Genomic DNA, 19803 nt, shown 5'->3' on the forward strand with positions numbered 1-19803 from the left:
GGTACCTTTACCTTTACCTTTACGTTACTACGTGGTACATGAATATCGGCGAATCAAGTACAAGGATATGTAAAGAAACAGAACACTGACAATTTATAACCATAAAACATATATTATCGGGAATTTGTGGGTCAGCATTCAATGAATTTGTTACTGTGCACACACAGGAATATCGTGCACACTGAGGTAAACTGCTTCATGGGATTTTTAGTGTCCAAGACTGAGCAGAAGTTAAAAAGAGACGATTAAAGGTGTCTTAGCATGAACAGCAATGTTAACGGGTTTGGTAAGATTACAAAAGATGGTTTCACCCAAAAGTGTTCATATGAAGATATGGCAGGAATGCATAATGCTCAGAAATGAGAGGGCAATGAAAAGCTCTCATTTTTCTTTCAATATGAAGAAGGTCTAATAATGAACAGTGGATTTTTGTTCAGCTGCTATGATTTTTTAAACCAAGGTTCTATCTTTTAAGAACTGTAGCATGTGAGCCAAACTGCATCTGTAAGAAATGTTTGTTAAGGGAAGCAGATGTGAAAAACAATCAGATTCCAAGGCATGAAATTCATTAAAAAAATCTGTCCCTAATATAGCAACTGAGAGAACAGATCAGAGGTTAGTCTGTTTATTTGGGGTTGGGACATAGCTGCTATGCCAGTTAAGTCTGAAGTTTCTCTTTTTATCATTTTAAAATATAAATGACAGATAGAACAGTGCATGAAGGAGCAAAGATCAATATGCAAGTACAACTAGGCTATTGGCAGGAAGGAAGGAGGTTAAATAGTTCATCCGTTATCACTGACAACACATCAGGTTGATCAAAGAGCTTTTAAGTTTTGACACAGGAGAGGATGAATCGCTTTGTCACCTTACAAAGGCACAGAACAGAGGGCTTCTGGTTTCTTGACTGACCAGTACTCAGAGTCAATCAACTTGTTGTCTCAGCAATATTTTTTCATTTACTCCTGTTTTCTTTGTTTTGTAAACATTCCCTATGGTCAGAGAGCAGGCTGTCACATAACCAGTGAGCACTGGTCCTTTTTGGCAAGTCCTCGCCAAGCTACAAGTCAAACTCAGTCTGGTGAAACAGTCAGAACTGAAGGAAAAGGACAGAACTGAAGAAACAGGATCAATTTTTAGGGCAATGAGCAGGTCAAAAACTAGACAGGAGCTGGCAGAAGATGCAAAAGCAGAGTTAGCTGTACTGGTCCATAAGGGTGGGGAGGAAACCCTCCAAAATCCAGAGTTGGGTAATACCTTTACTGGGACTAACCAAAATGTCTCAAAAGTTTGACATCTGGTAAGTTGTTATACAAAGGAGCGGTGGGAGGAGGAAAAGACAAAGTAGAAAAGCTAGGCTGTTGTTAGCTACCAGTTGATGGGGTTGGAAAGGCATTTTACTCATATCTGTGTGCCTTATCTGAGCAATGCAGGATTTCTGCCTTCCTCGCAGCAAGCTTTCTTGTTAAGTCTGTGGCTTAACTACATTGGTCCATATTTCTGGCACAACCTCTCGCTGAGGGCAATTGGAGGCCTCCCGCAGGAGTAAGCAGAGATGGACTCCCTTGCTCCCCACTGGTATTAGGGTGACAATTCAAGGCCCCATCCCAGTTTGACAGCTGGCACATCTGCCGCACCCCCAAATTACAGGACAGGACCATGGTATCAGTTTGTGAAGTGGCAAGCCCAAGATTCCTACTACTCCCAACAATGTTTTTCTAGCGTGTTAGCGTGGTTGTGCCAGTTCAGTAGTTATAGACTGCCTGAGGACTGGAACCTTGTCTAATGCCTAGGCAAACAATGTGACCAGCAGCCAATAAAATGTTTTGGCCATTTGTACCCCGTTTCAGCATATTGCTCCTTCACCTGCCACCCCACTCCAAACTGCTGCTGCAAACTGCGTTATAGTAGGAACATCTTCAGGGCGAAAGAGGCCTGACTATTTCTCCCCGTTGCCAATTTAGTTCCTGGTACATCTTTTCCTTTTACATTAAAAAACAAACCCCGTCGGTTCCTTTTATGTATTCTCTTTTTGACGGCCTTTGCATTTAATTGCCACATGACTATGCAATGCGCATGTCAACACGCTGTAATCTAGAACGGTTGCGCCTTCTGTATATCCTCAGAAGGCAGTTTAAGGCAGACAGTGGCAGCATTTCGACACATCTTGTGATTTCTCCGGAGGCCCCACAAGAAATTAGGTATAAGTCATACCTGTAAATTCCTTTTTGCACCGGTCTCTGACGCTTTCCTCCAAGCCTTCAAGTTGTGATTTAATTTTTTCGTATTCTCGTTCTGCTTGTTCGCTTTGCCGTCTATAAGGAATAGAAACAGAGAGTACAGAAAAGTTACAGGCTGTAAAAATAAATCATTTTACAACACAGCCATGCAAAAGGCTAGAGGGATCTTCCGAAGCGCAGTCTTTTTCCTCCTGATCTTTTAAAACTGAGAAGGCAGAGGGGTGGGGGAGAAGAAAAGAAAACAATAGGCTGAAATTTAAGCTGGCACAAAATTAACAAGGCTCTATTGATTTTGCTGCAGCCAGGATTGTTTAAAAACTTACCTCAAAGAATGGATTTTATTCAAAAGAAAACTATTAACTGTTGAATGAAGTTGAGTAATAATTGCTGCTGGCCTATTCCACAGTTGTTTATGAACCTGGACTAATGGCTGCGTGCTTTATCAATACCGTTCTTAATGCTCAGGTTAGTTGCAGCCTTTCAACATTAGTCATGTGCAAGTTTCAATTTAAATCTCATTGCTGTAACAAGCACTCAGATTACCCTCTACACAGTTTTTCCCTCCTGAATATGTTTTTCTAACACGTATTCATTCAGAAGGGAAACACACAATTTTGAGCGTGGGGGATTAGTTGTGAACAAGAAACACTTGGAGTATCCTGTAGGGTGCAAATGTGTTCAGACACTGCACAGAAACAGAACCTGTGGAGTTTTCAGTTGTGTGACTCATATTCTGAGTTTCTGCAATCGAAACAGATTTGATAACCTCCACTCATTTTTCTGGTCTTTCGTAAGATAACTCAGATATAAAACAATGCTTCTCCTTGCAAAAATATACATTATAAACATCTCAGAGTTCAGCATAGATCCCCCCCCCCCAGGAAAGATTCCTGAATACAGGTGGTAGGAACCTAAACATCCTAATCCTTTCCTACAAAAATATACCTGTGTTTTGCATTCCAAAGTCACCCATTTTCTTCCATGTTGTTGTTCTCTGAAGACAGATATAATGACCCTTTGTTGTTTTCAATACCATTTTAGAAAGTCTCATCTGCCTTTGCTTTGACTAAAGATATACAATACATACCCACCTCCCATCATGACATGTACAGAAAATGCACAGTAAACCAATCATCTTAATATTTAGAAACCTTCAAAAACTGGCAGAAAGAAATGCTAACCACATCTATGTTCCCCACATCCTGCTTAGAATATATCTTTGATTGCACATATGTACAGCTCCAAGACATAGGATGATTAGCATCAGTGAGGGTTGAAAAAAAAAGCCCTGAAGCAATGTGATATTCTATTTCACACAGAACTGCATGTGTGAACACTGGGAATCATCACAAATAATTTTCTTCATATTTCTCTTAACCATCAGCTTTTGCCTCCGGCATTTCAATACTATCTGATGACTGATAACCACATCTTACCTGTAGCAGAAGATTGAGATGATGATAATAGCCACCATGGGAATTAATACCAATGGCAAGATCAAGCCTAGTGGTATGTCACTCACTTGGGTATACTCAACTCTTCCTAGGATCCATTCTTTGAAGCCAAATTTCACCTAGATAAATAAGTGCACTTTGTAAGTTAATAATCAGCATGATTTTATTATGCATTGTGATGTTTTAGATCTATGCCCCTTTGTTCCCCAGCCCCTGGAACAACTGAGCTTACGTTCCCAGATATATCCAAAGAGTATAATATATTCAAATGTAGAATAGATAAAGTCCAACCTTAAACAGTATTATGAGTGCCAAGTTAACTTGCTTATCCTAACCACATCTACTCAGAAGTAACTTCTACTGAATACAATAGGGTGTTTACCCCCAGGTAAATGGGGTGAGGTTTGCAGCCTAACTAATTAATCCTTACTATATGCTAACAATTCAAAATCATCAAAATGGGAGAGGATGAAGGCAGGCCAGTGGGTAAGGATAGCTACAAACACAAACCACAGTGAAGGGCTTGCCCAGCATAAAACATCAGGTTTAATTAGAAATTTCTACCCCACCTTTCAGGCTTAAAGGGACACCCAAAGTGGCTTCTAAATTAAAACACGGAAATAAAATAACAGTAACACCAATACAACCAAAATCAGGAGCATATCGTTGATGACAACAGCAGCAAGGGGAGAGAGAATGATAGAGGTCAAAATAAAATAAGACAAAACTACAGTAGGAGATTATAAACACAGGGAAGATTAAATGCATGGAAATCACAAAACAGGGTCTTTCTACTCTCCCCAAAAAGAGGAAGCTAACTGGACCTCTCTAGGGAAGGTGGTTCTGCCAGCGGCTGACTGCCTTTAAGAAGGCCTGCTCTTGCATCACAGCCAACTGAAAGCAGAACAAGGCCTCAGATGGGTGTGAAGGTTTAGTTAGGAGGTGGTAGTCCTTCACTTAGTTATTACCCTATCTAAATCCGACTGCTGCCTACAAAGCTTTCAACTCTATAAAGTTGCAAAACTTAACCCAGACTTAAATACACAATCAAAATCAAACACAAAACCAGCAACAAAATTATTAGTTCAATCCAAACGTTTTAAAAAACAAATGTATGTTGACTAGACATCTAAAAGACAATAGCAAGGGGATCTGGTCACTCCTGAACACCAGGAGTAAGAGGTAAAGGACCCTTGGACAGTCAAGTCCAGTCCAAGGCGACTGTTTTTCAGGCTGAGGGAGCTGGCGTTTCTCCACAGACAGCTTTCCGGGTCATGTGGCCAGCATGACTAAATGGCTTCTGGTGCAACGGAACACCCTAACAAAAACCAGGGAGCTCGGAAACGCCACTTACCTTCCCACTGCAGCGGTACCTATTTATCTACTTGCACTGGCATGATTTCGAACTGCTAGGTTGGCAGGAACTGGGACAGAGGAACAGGAGCTCACCCTGTTGTGCGGGTTTGAACTGCTGAGCTTCTGATCAGCAAGCCCAGGAGGCTCGGTGGTTTATACCACGGCACCACCCATGTCCCAATACACCAGGAGTAGCAACATGGGGCCTTCTAGATGTTATTGGACTCCATCTTCATTAGCCTGCAGCCATCATGACTAATGGTCAGGGATGCTGAGAGTTAACTGACCACAAGCATCCTCAAGGCTCCACACTGACTACGTCTGCTGTAAACATTAAGCTGTGGCACTGTATATCAGATGGATTGAAATGTGTTTTTATTGTTTTAACTTCGTAATTTTCTTTTTGGATACCACCACAATATTTGTGAATGGTGAGTGGTTTATAACTTCTTTCTTTAAATAAATAAGACCGCAGTTCCCTGGGGTGCATTTCCCAGATCACATGTTTCACTGACTCCTCCAAAAGTACTGCTTCCTTAAGCAGCTGCTTGGGGTTGCTTGCGCTGGTAGGGTGGCCCTGAATCTAGACCAGAGTTTCCCAAACTTGGGTCTCCTCTCCAGCTATTTTTGGACTACAACTCCCATCATTGCTATCAAGAACAGTGGTCAGGGATGATGGGAATTGTAGTCCAAAAGCTGCTGGAGACCCAAGTTTGGGAAGCACTGATCTAGATTGATGCACATTTCAGTACCAGTACAGCCGAGGCCTTAGCAAAAGAAAGCTAGCGCTTGCTTTCACACATTCTGTTTCTAGATAAGGAGTGGCAAACAGGAGAATGGTTTTCTTCTGCCCGTGCTCTTTGGAAGCACAAATCATGCGTAAAAGAAGGCTCTTTATTATTGCCACTTCAAAACAAGATGCCCTCTGTGCCGCACACCTTATATGTGTTGTTAAAAAGACAGATAAATGTGACCTACGCTGAATTCTGGCAGGTTATTAACCGTATCTCTCTTCTGCCTTCTCTTGGGCGGGGGCTGCACTTCAGGTGGCTCACAGTACAAATCGTTCTCCGTCAGGGTTTTGATGACGCAGGGCTCCTCTCCCACGAATGCTCGCGCCTCTTCCAACGTCATAGCTTTGTTGAGATTACTGCCCTAGACAGAAACACAGAAACACTAAGCCATCTTAGCTATCGGCTCGCTTCGTGGTGTCTGGGAGCCGAGGGGAGGAGAGGGGAGGAAAAGGATAAAAGCTTTCATGATTAATACATTCATGTTTCACACAGATCCATCTGAAAACCAAACAGCTGGATTTGATATCTATGTGGAAGAGGAAATACCCTCAGGGTAGCTGACGTTCTGAGGCAAATCTGTAAGCCTTGTTCATGGAAGCTGTTCCTGCAGGGCAACGAGAGTGCCGGCCTAGATTTACAATATCCAATATCATCCCCTGGTGGCAACAGGGGGTATAAATAAGGTCAAAGAATGTCAGGAGAACTTGCTGATAAGGACTCAATTCTTGATTTCAGAAAGAGGAAACCCCACTGACAGGAAACCTTTAGAGGCATATGTCAGCAGGCAAAGACATGTCTCCCCCACCCCTAAGTAGCACAAAAAAAGGAATTTATGCTCCCCACATTCAGACAATACTAGTCTTTGAAAACAGTGTTTGGAATTATTCCAGTCAACTGTTTGCATCGGGTTAGCACAATTAGGAAAGAAAGCGCCAAATGCAAATACGAAAGGGCAAAGCACACTGGGAGAGGTCATTTTCCTGACACACTTACCTTTGCGTGAATAAGTTTATTGACTTGTTTTTTGACACCGTCAGTGAAGTTTTCAAAGGTTGGATCAGCAACATATTGAAAGTCTTTTCCCACCTGGTGACCATCCATTTGGAGAAGCACAGTAATTCTGTAATTTTCTGGGTCCTCCAGGACGGGTGGGGATAAGAAGACTAGAGTGGTGTCATTGATCTTTGAGATGGTTTTTCCTTCAAACTAAACAAACAAACAAACAAACAAACAAACAAACAAACAAACAAACAAACAAACAAGTATTGGTGATCACTGGTAGGTAAATTTTTACGTTTTTTTCTTTATCCTTCCCTCCCTCTTTGTCTCACACATATACAAGTGAATTCAATGTGCAAGCTGTCACCTCTCTCTTGCAATCTCATATGCTTTAGTCTTTTTTTGAAAGTTGGTATTTTTGCTACTGCAGCACTGGTAATTCATCTCTGTGTCTATCGAATTGGTAAAAAACACGAGCTACTTCACATGCATTGTTTTAGGATGGATGATCATAGGTGTATCCCAGTGTATAAACAGTGCATTTCTGAATACTAAGTTTAACTGGACTCCATTCATGCCATCTTTGACACAATTAATTTTGCTAATCATTTTTGCACCATAAACTGGGAATTTCACTTGTAGTTTTATGCAGTGTCAGTGCTTCTTCCAAATTAACCTTTGCATACTAATGTGTGAGTTTACTGCATGGGTAGGCAAACTAAGGCCCGGGGGCCAGATCCATCCCAATCGCCTTCTAAATCTGGCCTGCGGACGGTCCAAGAATCAGTGTGTTTTTACATAAGTAGAATGTGTCCTTTTATTTAAAATGCATCTCTGGGTTATTTGTGGGGCCTGCCTGGTGTATTTACATGAATAGAATGTGTGCTTTTATTTAAAATGCATCTCTGGGTTATTTGTGGGACACAGGAATATGTTCATCCCCCCCAAAAATATAGCCCGGCCCCCCACAAGGTCTGAGGGACTGTGGACTGGCCCCCAGCAGAAAATGTTTGCTGACCCCTGGCTTACTGCATATCAGATCATGTTATATAGGGGCTCATACAGGGGGAAAAAACTATTCAAAACATTAAAATTACAATTAAGAATGTGAATAAAACAGGAAAAAAGCAGCAACAGCACAAAGATCTAAAATCCCCTTGGTTTCTTTTAACACATTTCCAGCTGGGCAAGAAAATTATCCCCGCCTTGGAACAGGTACAGCAAAATTCCTTCTTATAGGAATTACCGTATTTTTCGCTCTATAAGACGCACCAGACCACAAGAAGCACCTAGTTTTTGGAGGAGGAAAACAAGAAAAAAAATATTCTGAATTTCAGAAGCCAGAACATCAAGAGGGATCGCTGCGCAGTGAAAGCAGCAATCCCTCCTGCTGTTCTGGCTTCTGGGATAGCTGCGCAGCCTGCATTTGCTCCATAAGACGCACACACATTTCCCCTTACTTTTTAGGAGGGAAAAAATGAGTCTTATAGAGCAAAAAATACGGTAATAGGAGGGAAATGGAGGGGAAATCTGCAAGAGTACCGCATAAACATTTTCCTTAGCTTCCTCCCTGATTGGTGTGAGCCCTGCAGGGCTTGGACATGGCAATTTGTGCCCCACGGACTCACCCTCTTCCAATTATGCCACTCAAAACCTATTAATTAAATCCTAACGTTCTTGACCAACTACTGAATCCACTAAAACCAACAAAGAGAAATTTCAAGGGTTTTTGGATTAGGTACAGTTTCAGTATGAACCGACTGGGACCCTGTGTCTCTTCCATGAGAGCCCTGGAGGGTAGCAGCATGAGAATGAGCCTGTGATCTTTGGATGCAGGGTGCTATAGAAATTTAATAAATGAATAAAATACTGCCCACGCTGTATTTCTGTACAAAGGAGAGACGATGGTTACCTTTTGTACCTCCTCTGTCTGCCTCTTTCTCCTCTTCCTTGATGATCTCTCGACAAAAGGCTTAAATATAACTTTCACAGAGAAATGCTGGATAATATCAAAACCAGCTCCAACGACAGTAATATTTCGGCCTCCGCTAAAATATAAAAGCACAAATAAAACCACGTATCCCATTGTTCTCCCAATGTCTACTCAGAGTAGACTTGGTGAAGTTCAATTTTAAATGGGTTCATTAATGGGTCTTTCCTGGAGTAGGGTTAAGTTGACTGTAACCCTTAATCTGTTTCAAGTGGAGTAGGAAGAAAGTCATGAACATCTTATTAATTTGATACATTATTCTTAAACAAAAGAGAGCTCTGCCTTTCTTGATGGTGATGACTTCTGTTTTAGAAGAAATATACAATTAGGCTACATTTATTGTGATTGCTTAGACCCAGGGTACTTGTTATCTAATAATTACATTGAAAGCAGAGAGGGGGGAAACCTTATAATTTCAGCTCATTAAAGTTGAAGACATTATTTTCCTACAAAAGAAATATTTCATTACCTGCAAATGCTGACTTCAGGTGTGATCTTGCTAACTGTAGGGTTTTCACTGTAGGTAAACGGTTCGTTTTCTATCCTTCTTTCATTGCTTCCATGCCGTACTGTTACAGGAACAGGCCCTTCCTTGCTATTTGGTCCAGTAACGCAAACTATTTCTTGCCCAAATGTGATACTAAATTAAGAAAAAAGGAGAGAGGAAAATCACGTCAAGACTGACTTCTACAACCTCCCAAACCCCAGCTCACAGGAAAATGACATCTTCATTTCCTCAAGTGACACAGAGAATACCAGCATTATTTAGTCTAACATTTAGAATATTAAAATGGGGTTACATTCGATATAATGTGCTGACCTTTAAAGCCCTAAACGGCCTCGGTCCTGTATACCTGAAGGAGCGTCTCCACCACCATCGTTCAGCCCGGACACTGAGGTCCAGCGCCAAGGGCCTCCTGGCGGTTCCCTCACTGTGAGAAGCCAAGTTACAGGGAACCAGGCAGAGGGCCTTCTCAGTGGTGGCGCCCGCCCTGTGGAATGCCCTCCTATCAGATGTCAAGGAAATAAGCAGCTATCCTATTTTTAAAAGACATCTGAAGACAGCCCTGTTTAGGGAAGTTTTTAATATTTAATGCTGTATTGTTTTTAACACTCGATTGGGAGCCGCCCAAAGTGGCTGGGGAAACTCAGCCAGATGAGCAGGGTATAAATAATAAATTATCTATTATTATTATTATTATTATTATTATTATTATTATTATGGCTACATTGGAGAAACAGTGAATGTGTATAAGCATGAACATATGAGAAACCAAGTTCACTAACATCCAATTCAAATACAGTGGTACCTCGGGTTAAGTACTTAATTCGTTCTGGAGGTCCGTTCTTAACCTGAAACTGTTCTTAACCTGAAGCACCATTTTAGCTAATGGGGCCTCCTGCTGCTGCCGCGCCGCCGGAGCACGATTTCTGTTCTTATCCTGAAGCAAATTTCTTAACCCGAGGTACTATTACTGGGTTAGCAGAGTCTGTAACCTGAAGCGTCTGTAACCTGAAGCATCTGTAACCCAAGGTACCACTGTATCCCTTTGTGCTGGGTATCTGGGAAGAGGGAGAAGGGGGACGTCAGGAGAGCAAAGGAGTGATGTGAGCATGATTAATTGATTCTGGGCTCAGCCATGCCCCCCCCAATAGATAGCTCTTCAGATACCTTTGCTCAGGGTAGTACTTTTGTTTCATGTTCAATGTCACAAGCGGCTGGGACATTGGTAAGAGACCACAGTCAGGGTTGGTCTCTCCCCAAATGAACCCATGGGGGAATCTCCTTAAGGGGCCTGGTGCATATGAGTTAACAGCCCAACCCATCATGAGTGGTCCTTCAAGTCAGTCTTCTTCCAAAGCCCCTTAACATGTGGGCTGCAGGTTCTGCTGCCAGGACACAGACATTCAACAATATTGGAGTGTCCCTGCCCAGATAAGGACAAATTTGTGGAGGTTAGTTTTGGACTGTTTTGACCTAATGCTTTGTATGACTTTCATCTTTCCCTGATGTCCCATTCAGATGTTTGAGGACCACTTTCACTTTAAGGTTCTAAAACAAAATGCTATGGAAGCTTGCCTATTTTTAAGTGAGATCTCTAGCCAAGGGGATCTGGTGGTCCTTTCTGAGTGTTGACGTATTTTACCAAGTAAGCGCAAAAAGCAAAGGAAGTCCTGCTTTCACTCTTCTATATACTTCTTTATGCCTCAATTAGCTTCATTTCTCTCCAATAATTTCATGTCAGTCGTAGACAACCCTACCCTCCACAGCCAAAACAAATACAAGTAAAGTGCAATAGTAAAGCCCTATTTAAGTCATCAGAGTAACAGAATGAACACGACACTTGCAGACAACACTATATGCAGCTTCTGTACAAATTACCCATTTCCCTTGTCTTTTGACTGTAACATTTAAGGTGATCTTCACAAATTTAAAGCACTTTTCTAGCTCTGTTGCTCAGAGCACTGCAATCTGGTACATGTTTTCAGTGTTAGGTGCTGACTTGTCCGTATCTGTTCACATGCTTCCTGAAACGCTATTTGGCACTCTAATGGCAAGGCAACAATACTACCGCATTAGAACCTATCACAACAATTGCACTTCCCATTTTACTGTGCTAACCGTGTACTAGTCATCGATGGTTCAGACCATGCCTTCTCAAGAAGGGTCACAATCCACGCTACATAAAAAGGAACAATCTAATGTATGCTGCTCATGTCTTCTTCAAAGTTTGGTGATGAATAACAATCCAATAAAGGCTGATTCCATGAATATCTCTCAACTAAGACTAAAATCACAGTGGCAGCTTTTAGCTCAGTTGGTTAGAGCGTGGTGCTGATAACACCAAGGTTGCAGGTTTGATTCCTGTATGGGACAGCTGAATATTCCTGCAGTGTTGGGGTTTCTTCATATGTACGTTGTCCAGGATATTATCACTGGGGTGAGGCCACTGAAAGAATCATTAGTAATGTTTTGTGGAACAATGCCCACATGGCAAATCAAGTATGAGCTATGAACCTTAGCTGAGTGTTCCCCTACTAAAATATATACATGGGAAAGTAGGATAATGTGAGAATTGACCCCTTTGAGGATTGAACTTCCAAGAGCTGTTCATCTAAGTGGCTGCTTGATTCTAAAGTCATATACTGTGGACAAAATCAGTGTGAACTCACACTAATTAGATTTAGATAGAGAGAAAATGTTACATTTCCATTGCATCATCAGGATCTGCAGAAAACAGTCCATGGGGAAGACAATTTAGGTGGGGCTAGGGTAATTCAGAGGACGTTAAGATGGCTGAACATTCTACTGACAGAGGTTAGAAATCTACAATATAGATGGCATGGCCACACCTAAGAGAGGAAAGGCAGCTTTATAAGTCTTTATACTTACACTTGACAGGGTACATTATCGAGGTAAACTTGAACATCTTGAATAGAGCCAGTGTCCAGGTTTGTGCCACTGATAGTTAGGAATGTCCCTCCAGCTTTGGTACCAATTTGAGGACTTATTCCTGTAGGTTCAGGATCCTGTCATGAAGAAGTCAAAAACTGGTTAAATTCAGTTTTTACTCTCACAAAGGCACTTTTCTAGGCTTGGAAATACTACCATGAGGGGGGGAAAAATGGACCAGGGAAGAAAAAATGAAAGAGATTATGAACCGACTTCTATTTAAAGCTTACACTACTCTAAGCTGCTATTGATTTCAAGGCCTAAGCTACAACATAATGGATTAGCTGCCTGTTCATTTTTTGAGGATTTCATTTTGGGCTTACTGTTTTCAGTCATGGTTTCAGTGTTTCTTCCTCACACTTTCCTGGAATATAACGGTTATCAATGACATGAGCAACAAAGCAAGGCCCGCAGCGTTGTGAGGCAATGTGAAAGCAACCGGTTTTGATATTTGCACAGAAGGCAACTGTCCCCTCCTATTCTTTGTGGGAAGTTGGCTAATTTGGAAAGTATCACTTAAAATAGGTCTGCAAAACTTGTGATAGTCTTGAGTCAAATATAGCCCAGCACAAGCTTGATAAACTTCCTGCCTCGTGCTGCAAATGTGGGACGTTGGAAGTGGCAGGCCACATTAAATAGGTGGCAGTCTGCATTCAACTCGGTGACATATTATGTAGGAGACTTGACATAGTAAGGGGCTTAGCAATGCTGTGAAAACATACCATTCTATGGTTCTGGGACCACCCAAAATTTGCTGCAAACACACCTACTATCAAGGCTTTAAAATTGTAACCTAAATGTACCCTGTGCCTGATTGCACAGGGCCAAATCACAAAGGCTAAATCTAGGGACGTCTTACCCACAGAGGCTAGTGGCATGGGGTGCCAGGCTGCCAAGTTCTGGAGGGTGCCAGGGAAGAGGTGGAGACTGGATGCGGTGTCTCCCAGCATCAGCTCGCTGCCCTCGCCCGCCTCCGCCATGCCGCCCGTACTGAAGCAGCACCGCACCCGGAGCCGCCATCTGCCATGGCCACAGTGGCACGAAGTGTACAGCTGAGCCGGAAAGCGCCCCATGTAGCCTCCACCTCTTCCCTGCGGGAGGAGCTGCCCTCCAGCTGCTGCCCACCTCCTCCAGCCCTGCCAGCAGTGCCGTCCTCCCTAAAAAAAGGTCCTCCCTAAAAAAAGGTCGACAACCCTGGGAAACGGGGGGGGGGGGGGGAGGTGCTTTGCACCATGGCACTAGATATGCTTAAGACGGCCCTGGCCAAATCACATTGCAAAGGCCAAATCACACCAACAGTTTTTTAGAAGTGCAAAAGCCTTTTGTAAAATTAACATCTCCCATATTTTGCAATGTATCTTAGCAGAGTATTACTTGGTTCTATAGCTCATCCTCTGAAAACATGATGCAATTAGGCATAATGCTATCTCGCTTTATCTGCTTTACACTTTCACAAGCCAGTCTAATCAACTTCAAACAATTAATTCAAAACTTATTCCTCTTCTGTTGTTGTTGTTGTTGTTTTATATAGCCCTCTCCCAAATTTCGACTAATTGGAACTAACTTCAGCCTTGCCCACAACCCTATCTTCTGTTGTCAGTTCCTTCATGCCTTTTATTCACCAAATTTATCAAAACTTTTATTTAATAGCTGGAATATCACGCACACCACAATCCTGTGTATGTTTACTTAGAAGTAAGCTTTGGGGCAGCCTTAATGTCTCAGTGTTTAAGAACTGTCAAAGTCTTTTCATTTGGAAATGGAATTATGTATGCAGCCTTCAGAATTCAGAGCACCTAATTTAAGAAGAGGCAGACAGCTGCATAAGATTAAAATCCTTGCTCACTTTTACAAAAATGTCAACACCAGGCATCCTACAATATTGGTTTAGGGGTAAAGATAGTCTATGTATGTAGAAATGTGCAACTTTTAGGAGATGTTTTTAGATGCTCTTGCAGGAGACACAAGCTTTACATCATAAAAACTTGAGGGAAACTGGAATGCAATACCACGGAAACACAAATGACATCCTTTATGCAAATGCAAGGGAGAGGTGTTTACAAATGTCTCTGTAAGTCCTTATCAATAGCTTACAACCAGCAAGACATCTTGGGGCTAAAGAACTGAATTGCACAAGAGAAACCAGAGTCAAACCCTGACTTCATCATGATGTTCACCAAGAGACCTTAGATCAATCAAGCTACCTCATCACAGGGGTGTGGTGAGGATAACATCGGATAACTCCTCAAGTATGCAGTTTTGAGGTCTGGGAAGGAAGGGATGGGAGCAACACTAAGGCTGATATATCTCAAAAAGCAAAAACCAGGACACTCACATAATTGTTGAGCTTTTTAGGAAAACCTGAAAGATCCAGGGCAAAGCACCACCTTTCTGAAATCCCCTCCCCCCCATGTCAATTCCGATCCCATAAACTATAAGGATCATATAGAATACAAGTTGACCCAAGCAAGAAAAACAGGGAAGGGCACCTTCATTACATATCTTTAGGTGCCAGGCAGAAATGTTTCTCTATAATCTTTGGCTGATTAACATCCTATTAACATCCAATAGTTTTTTTAAAAATGTGCTTGCGGGAGGGGGGTTATTGTTTTGTTTTTGTTTTACGTTCTTGTTTTGTATTTTTATGTTGTGAACTGCCCTGAGGTCTTCGGATGATGGGTGGTATGCAAATTTAATAAATAGTAAGAATAATAATGATAACAACAACAACAACAACAACAACAACAACAACAACAACAACAACAACAACAACTGGAACACACATTGAAAAGCACTCATAAAAGCACTAATTTTTCAGAAGCCCAGGGAAGCAGCACTCTCTGTAGAATACATTTAATGTTCAGCTGGATTGCCCTAGAATGGAACTCAATGCGCTGCAGTGCAAGTCGCAATGATTAACATTTTGCTTTGATATTCAAGAGTACAGCACTCTTATATAAAGCCTAAGGAGCTCTTTTCAATTTTTAATTGTATGTCAGATGGTATTTACTCCCACACTAGAAGCCTGCATTGTCTGTGTGTGTCTTCAAAAACCATGTTTTCAAAAACCATCGCATGTTGTTGCTGTCTCGTTTTTCCTTGCAGCTCCCAGAAAAGAGGCAGCAACCCTAGAAGAATGAACTGAGGCACGTGAGCTTCTCTTGCACCAGTCCAGCAATGAAATGAACAGAAACACTGATAACTGAGAGTGGGAAACACAGATCTAATGCAAAGTCCAGAGGGAGCCCTGTGGAATACAGGGTTACATGTATATACCAGCTTCCTCCAAACAGCCGTTAATCAGAAGGTTGGTGGTTCGAGCCCCATCCCTCAGAAATGTCTGTGGACAGGATTCCTGCACTGCAGGGAGTTAGACTAGACGACCCTCGGGGTCTTTTCAAACTCTAAAATAATCTATGATTCTATGAATTCAGCGGCGAGAGCAGGTGCATGGACAAAAAAAGAGTCATGAGCTGCCCTTACTACAGAACTGGAAATGCATACCCCATGCACACATGTGCCAGGGTGTGTACGCACACCTGCTGAGTTAGGTAGAATAGTTGTAGTCACTTGGATATAAATACAGAAACTACTTACACAGGATTTCCCCTTCTGAAATCCTGGAAGACCAATCAATGGATCAATGTTCTGATTCCAAATAAGGCAACTTCTTGTGACCCTAACCATGCACATACTAAAAAAACACTGGTTACAAAAATTATGTGCATGAAAGAGCCCTTTTGCAACATAAAAAGCAGCACACACATCCTTGTCCTTTTAATATAATCATCTAGTGCTCAGCAAAGCTGCCTCAGCACACCTAATGTTTTCCTTAATGGGCCAATAAAGCAGGCCAATAAAGCAAGTGCTATAAATTTAATGAACGGCGCTTTTTGGAATGAAACTGCACGTTGGGGTTGCATGTCAGGTTTTAAATTTCTTGCTGTTTGGTTAGATAGTGCTGATCTCCCAATGAACTAGTTACATCGAGCTGGATTACCAACATCAAACAGTTTCATTATAGTTATAGCTAACCAGATGGTGCAAATCTATTCTTAAAAACGGAACAGCAATGTTTCTTGCTTGGGTCAACTTGAGCTGTTATCAGTGATTTGTTCAGTTGGGCCAACGCTGAATATGTAGTTCAGAAAAAAATACTGTCCATAATTTGGCATTAAAGGCTGCTACACATAATTCTGGTTTTGCCAGAAGCAGCTTAGTCATGCTGGCCACACGACCCAGAAAAACTGTCTGCGGACAAACATCGGCTCCCTCGGCCAGTAAAGCGAGATGAGCACCGCAACCCCAGAGTCGTTTGCGACTGGACTTAACTGTAAGGGTTCTCTACCTTTTTACACATAATCTTATTACTTGCAGTGGCTACTCAAAGCTACAGGACGTGTGATTACGCATGATCAGCTGCAACATCTGATAGAAAGGTTGCATTCAGAAATGAACATGCTGGAAAGATCTGCTGTGAACCTCAGGATTGCACACTATCCCTTCTTCCTCCCACAAAGCAGCAAAGGAAGAGTTTAGAAGCTCGACTTCTGCTAAACTGCCCACAAACAATGCCCACAGGTGATCTCAGAAACAAAGGATGTTAAGACAACATAATACACACTAGACTGCCTGGTTTAAACTTCAGCTGCTGTGACAAAGCTGTAAAAGATCATGTCATGCTTCTGGAGATTTGAGCACCTAGCACTCATAGGAATCTTTATCCCTAGTGTGAAGTGGTCTGTCTCCTCATGTAATAAGAAAGGCAAAGCAAGTGAGAGGATGGCAGTAGTAGCAAAATCACATGTAATGGCCTCACTCGCACGGCACTTTTAACTAGTTAAAATAGTTTAATGTGCTGGTGACTCATGCTGAAATTGCAGGCGCTTTGCTCTTTCGCTGCTCCTGCTGTGAAATAAGCTATGGTCTGGGTTAGCGTTACAGACAAATTTCAGTAGTTTGCTTCCCCCAAACAAACCATAAGTGGTAAGCCAAGAATAAACCTTGGTTACTGTTTACGGTTTGTTTGGTAAGAATCAAAGCATGACCCTAGGTTCAGCCAAAATAAAAAAATTCCTTCCAGTAGCACCTTAAAGACCAACTAAGTTAGTTCTTGGTATGAGCTTTCGTGTGCATACACACTTGCTTGTTTGCAAGCAAACAGTGAGTGGCCTGTGATTTCAGAAGCAGGCAGTAGCACACTACCTGTTCGTACAGTTTATTTTAACTATGGTTTAACATGACAAACAAACTAGGTCACTAAATGCTACAGAGACTGATTGATGATACTTGACGTTCTTGTATACTGAGTGTGTAAAACCAATGGGGAAGTTAGGGCAGAGGGGGGGGGGGGAATATTATCTCTTCTTATTGCCCAGTAAAAAAACAGCAAAGTTTTCTGTAAAATTTAGTTAGTTGTGTCATGCTTCATATCCTAATTCTATGGACCAAAGGAAATGTAAGTTATGGCATGATGACCCTACAGATTTCAGACACGAATTGTTAGCCTGGTGTCCATTACAGACGCATCTCCAAGGTAAAAGTGGAGGCGGTCAAAGAATGTCCATCTCCTTTTAGAATAAAACTATCTATTCCTCTTTTAGCTGGGTGAGAGGAGGGGGAAAGAAAATATAATTAGCCGAGAATTGGTGTGAAAAGTCAGAGGGAGGAAAAGAAACTACCCATAGCTTGGTGACCTCATTAAATTAACAGTTCAGTTCTTTCTTTTCCTCTTACACTGCATCTTCCCAGTAACTGTAAGGGAATTTTCCAGCTAAAATGCAAGTTATGCTTTTCAAGCCAAAAATCTTTAACAGCTGTCATTTTGGAATGCTAAAAGAATGGAGATCCTGGAAGAAGAAAGAGTCACATGTAACTCTGCAGTAATGAAAATTAGAAATGCAATGCTGCTATTATTATTAATAGCAAGAGCTAGAATTACACAGTGGAAGTCTCACATGCTGCAAGCTGCCCACTCCTGCCATGGACCGACAATACAGATTTGGCATGCATGCCCCTTGTCTTCCAATTCTGGCCTCGCATTCTACAAATATCCAACTCCTTCCTTCTTGTGACTTGACCACATCCACTTCCTCTATGTGGTTATTCAGCGTGAAAGCTGAAATAGCCCAGGCAGAAAAATGAATCCCCAAGAGAATAACCTAACCTTGACTTTCCATATGACACATTTCACTAGTTTTGTTTTAAATACCAAAAGTGACAGCTGAATTTAAAAATAACCCTGTACGTTGTATCTATCCATGTACACTTACCTATGCCTTACAAGCACTATAAGGTCCTTCGAGTTTTAGGGCTGCATCTGCGGCAAGACAATTGAAGGCCTATCCTTTGGCATGGTGACAAGGTGGCTAACTGTATCTCTCACATGACTTACATCATGCCGTCTGTGCCAGAGACTCTATTTATGGAATTAAGCAACCCAACTGAAAAATGTTTTAGGATTTCTACTAACATTAGGTACCGTTCCATGACTAGGCATCCATTCTCCCCATTAAGATTACTGGTTCAGCAGGAAGCTACGAGCTGTTTCTTGAAGTATGGCCCATATCAAAGCCAAATATGGTTTTTTTCTGAGGGTTGACTGAGGATTCAAGCAGGGGTGTTCAACTATGCCAGCCACCCCTGCTTGGATTGCTGTAAGCTGAACCGAGGCAGGGACAACCCACCCTCCCCTAATCTTGTCCCTTGCATCTCTCTGCACCTTTAGTTGTCCACTGGATGCTACTCCTCTCTCAAGGCAAAACCCAAACCTCACTTTGGGTTAGGAGGGCAGTTTCAGCCCATGCATGGCTTCCAATGAAGACTCTAGCAGGCTGCCTCTCCAGTGGAAAGTGATGCACAGAGCACCTTCTTCTATTGTGCAATTTGTGGAATACAAACTCCAAAGCCCTGGCAGTAAATGATGCTCTGTGCAGGGCGCTCCAGTCTTCCCTGGCTATCTATACAAGCTACTAACACATCCTCCTTCCCCAAAGAAGGTGGGACTTCTTTGCTTTGGAAGAAGTGGGTGAAGTAGCAGGCAGACGATGGCTTGAAGCTGTGTCCCTTCAGCATAAAGTCAAAGTCCCTTTTTGACTGGATGAGCATTAGACCTTTAAGGGATGGAAGCATGTTTGGATGAGCACAAGGCTGCCCATCCAGCTCTTTTCTGTCTTCTGTAGTACAGGTGCTGTTTCCACATTATTTATAACAGGCCGTCTCTCTATTATATTTAGCAGACTTAAGCATTCTGTTTCAGCAGAATCTCCATGGTTCCAAATGAAGGAATAAAAACCAACGCACTGTTTATACACTTACGTTTGACCCAGTGAGAAATGGAAAACAAGATACTATGTGTTAAATAAGGTAAGCTATTGACAAGGACAGACTCACCTGATATGTAAACTGCACTTCGTTTGTTGATCTGCCTTGTTGTCCATTTACATCAACTTCAATTTCACCTTCTTTTGCTTCTGGCACGCTTCCAACTTCACATACAATCCTAGTTGGAAACAAG

General features: G+C 42.0%; 1 protein-coding gene across 3 annotated transcripts in view; it reads right to left on the minus strand.

Annotated features, from left to right (window-relative positions):
* PLXNB2 (plexin B2) overlaps positions 1–19803 on the minus strand; it is a 351580-nt gene that overhangs the window by 35235 nt on the left and 296542 nt on the right. For all 3 annotated transcript variants that reach the window (XM_083463227.1, XM_083463229.1, XM_083463228.1), the window contains exons 17-24: positions 19680–19788; positions 12228–12364; positions 9303–9473; positions 8756–8891; positions 6838–7050; positions 6029–6205; positions 3677–3813; positions 2215–2315 (exon numbers count right to left, since the gene is read on the minus strand). In XM_083463227.1, the coding sequence (XP_083319353.1) occupies positions 2215–2315; positions 3677–3813; positions 6029–6205; positions 6838–7050; positions 8756–8891; positions 9303–9473; positions 12228–12364; positions 19680–19788 (1181 nt within the window). The remainder of the gene's footprint in view (positions 1–2214; positions 2316–3676; positions 3814–6028; positions 6206–6837; positions 7051–8755; positions 8892–9302; positions 9474–12227; positions 12365–19679; positions 19789–19803) is intronic.

Source organism: Podarcis liolepis, assembly GCF_965112155.1.
Source record: "Podarcis liolepis genome assembly, chromosome: 10".
In the NCBI taxonomy this organism is placed as follows: domain Eukaryota; kingdom Metazoa; phylum Chordata; class Lepidosauria; order Squamata; family Lacertidae; genus Podarcis; species Podarcis liolepis.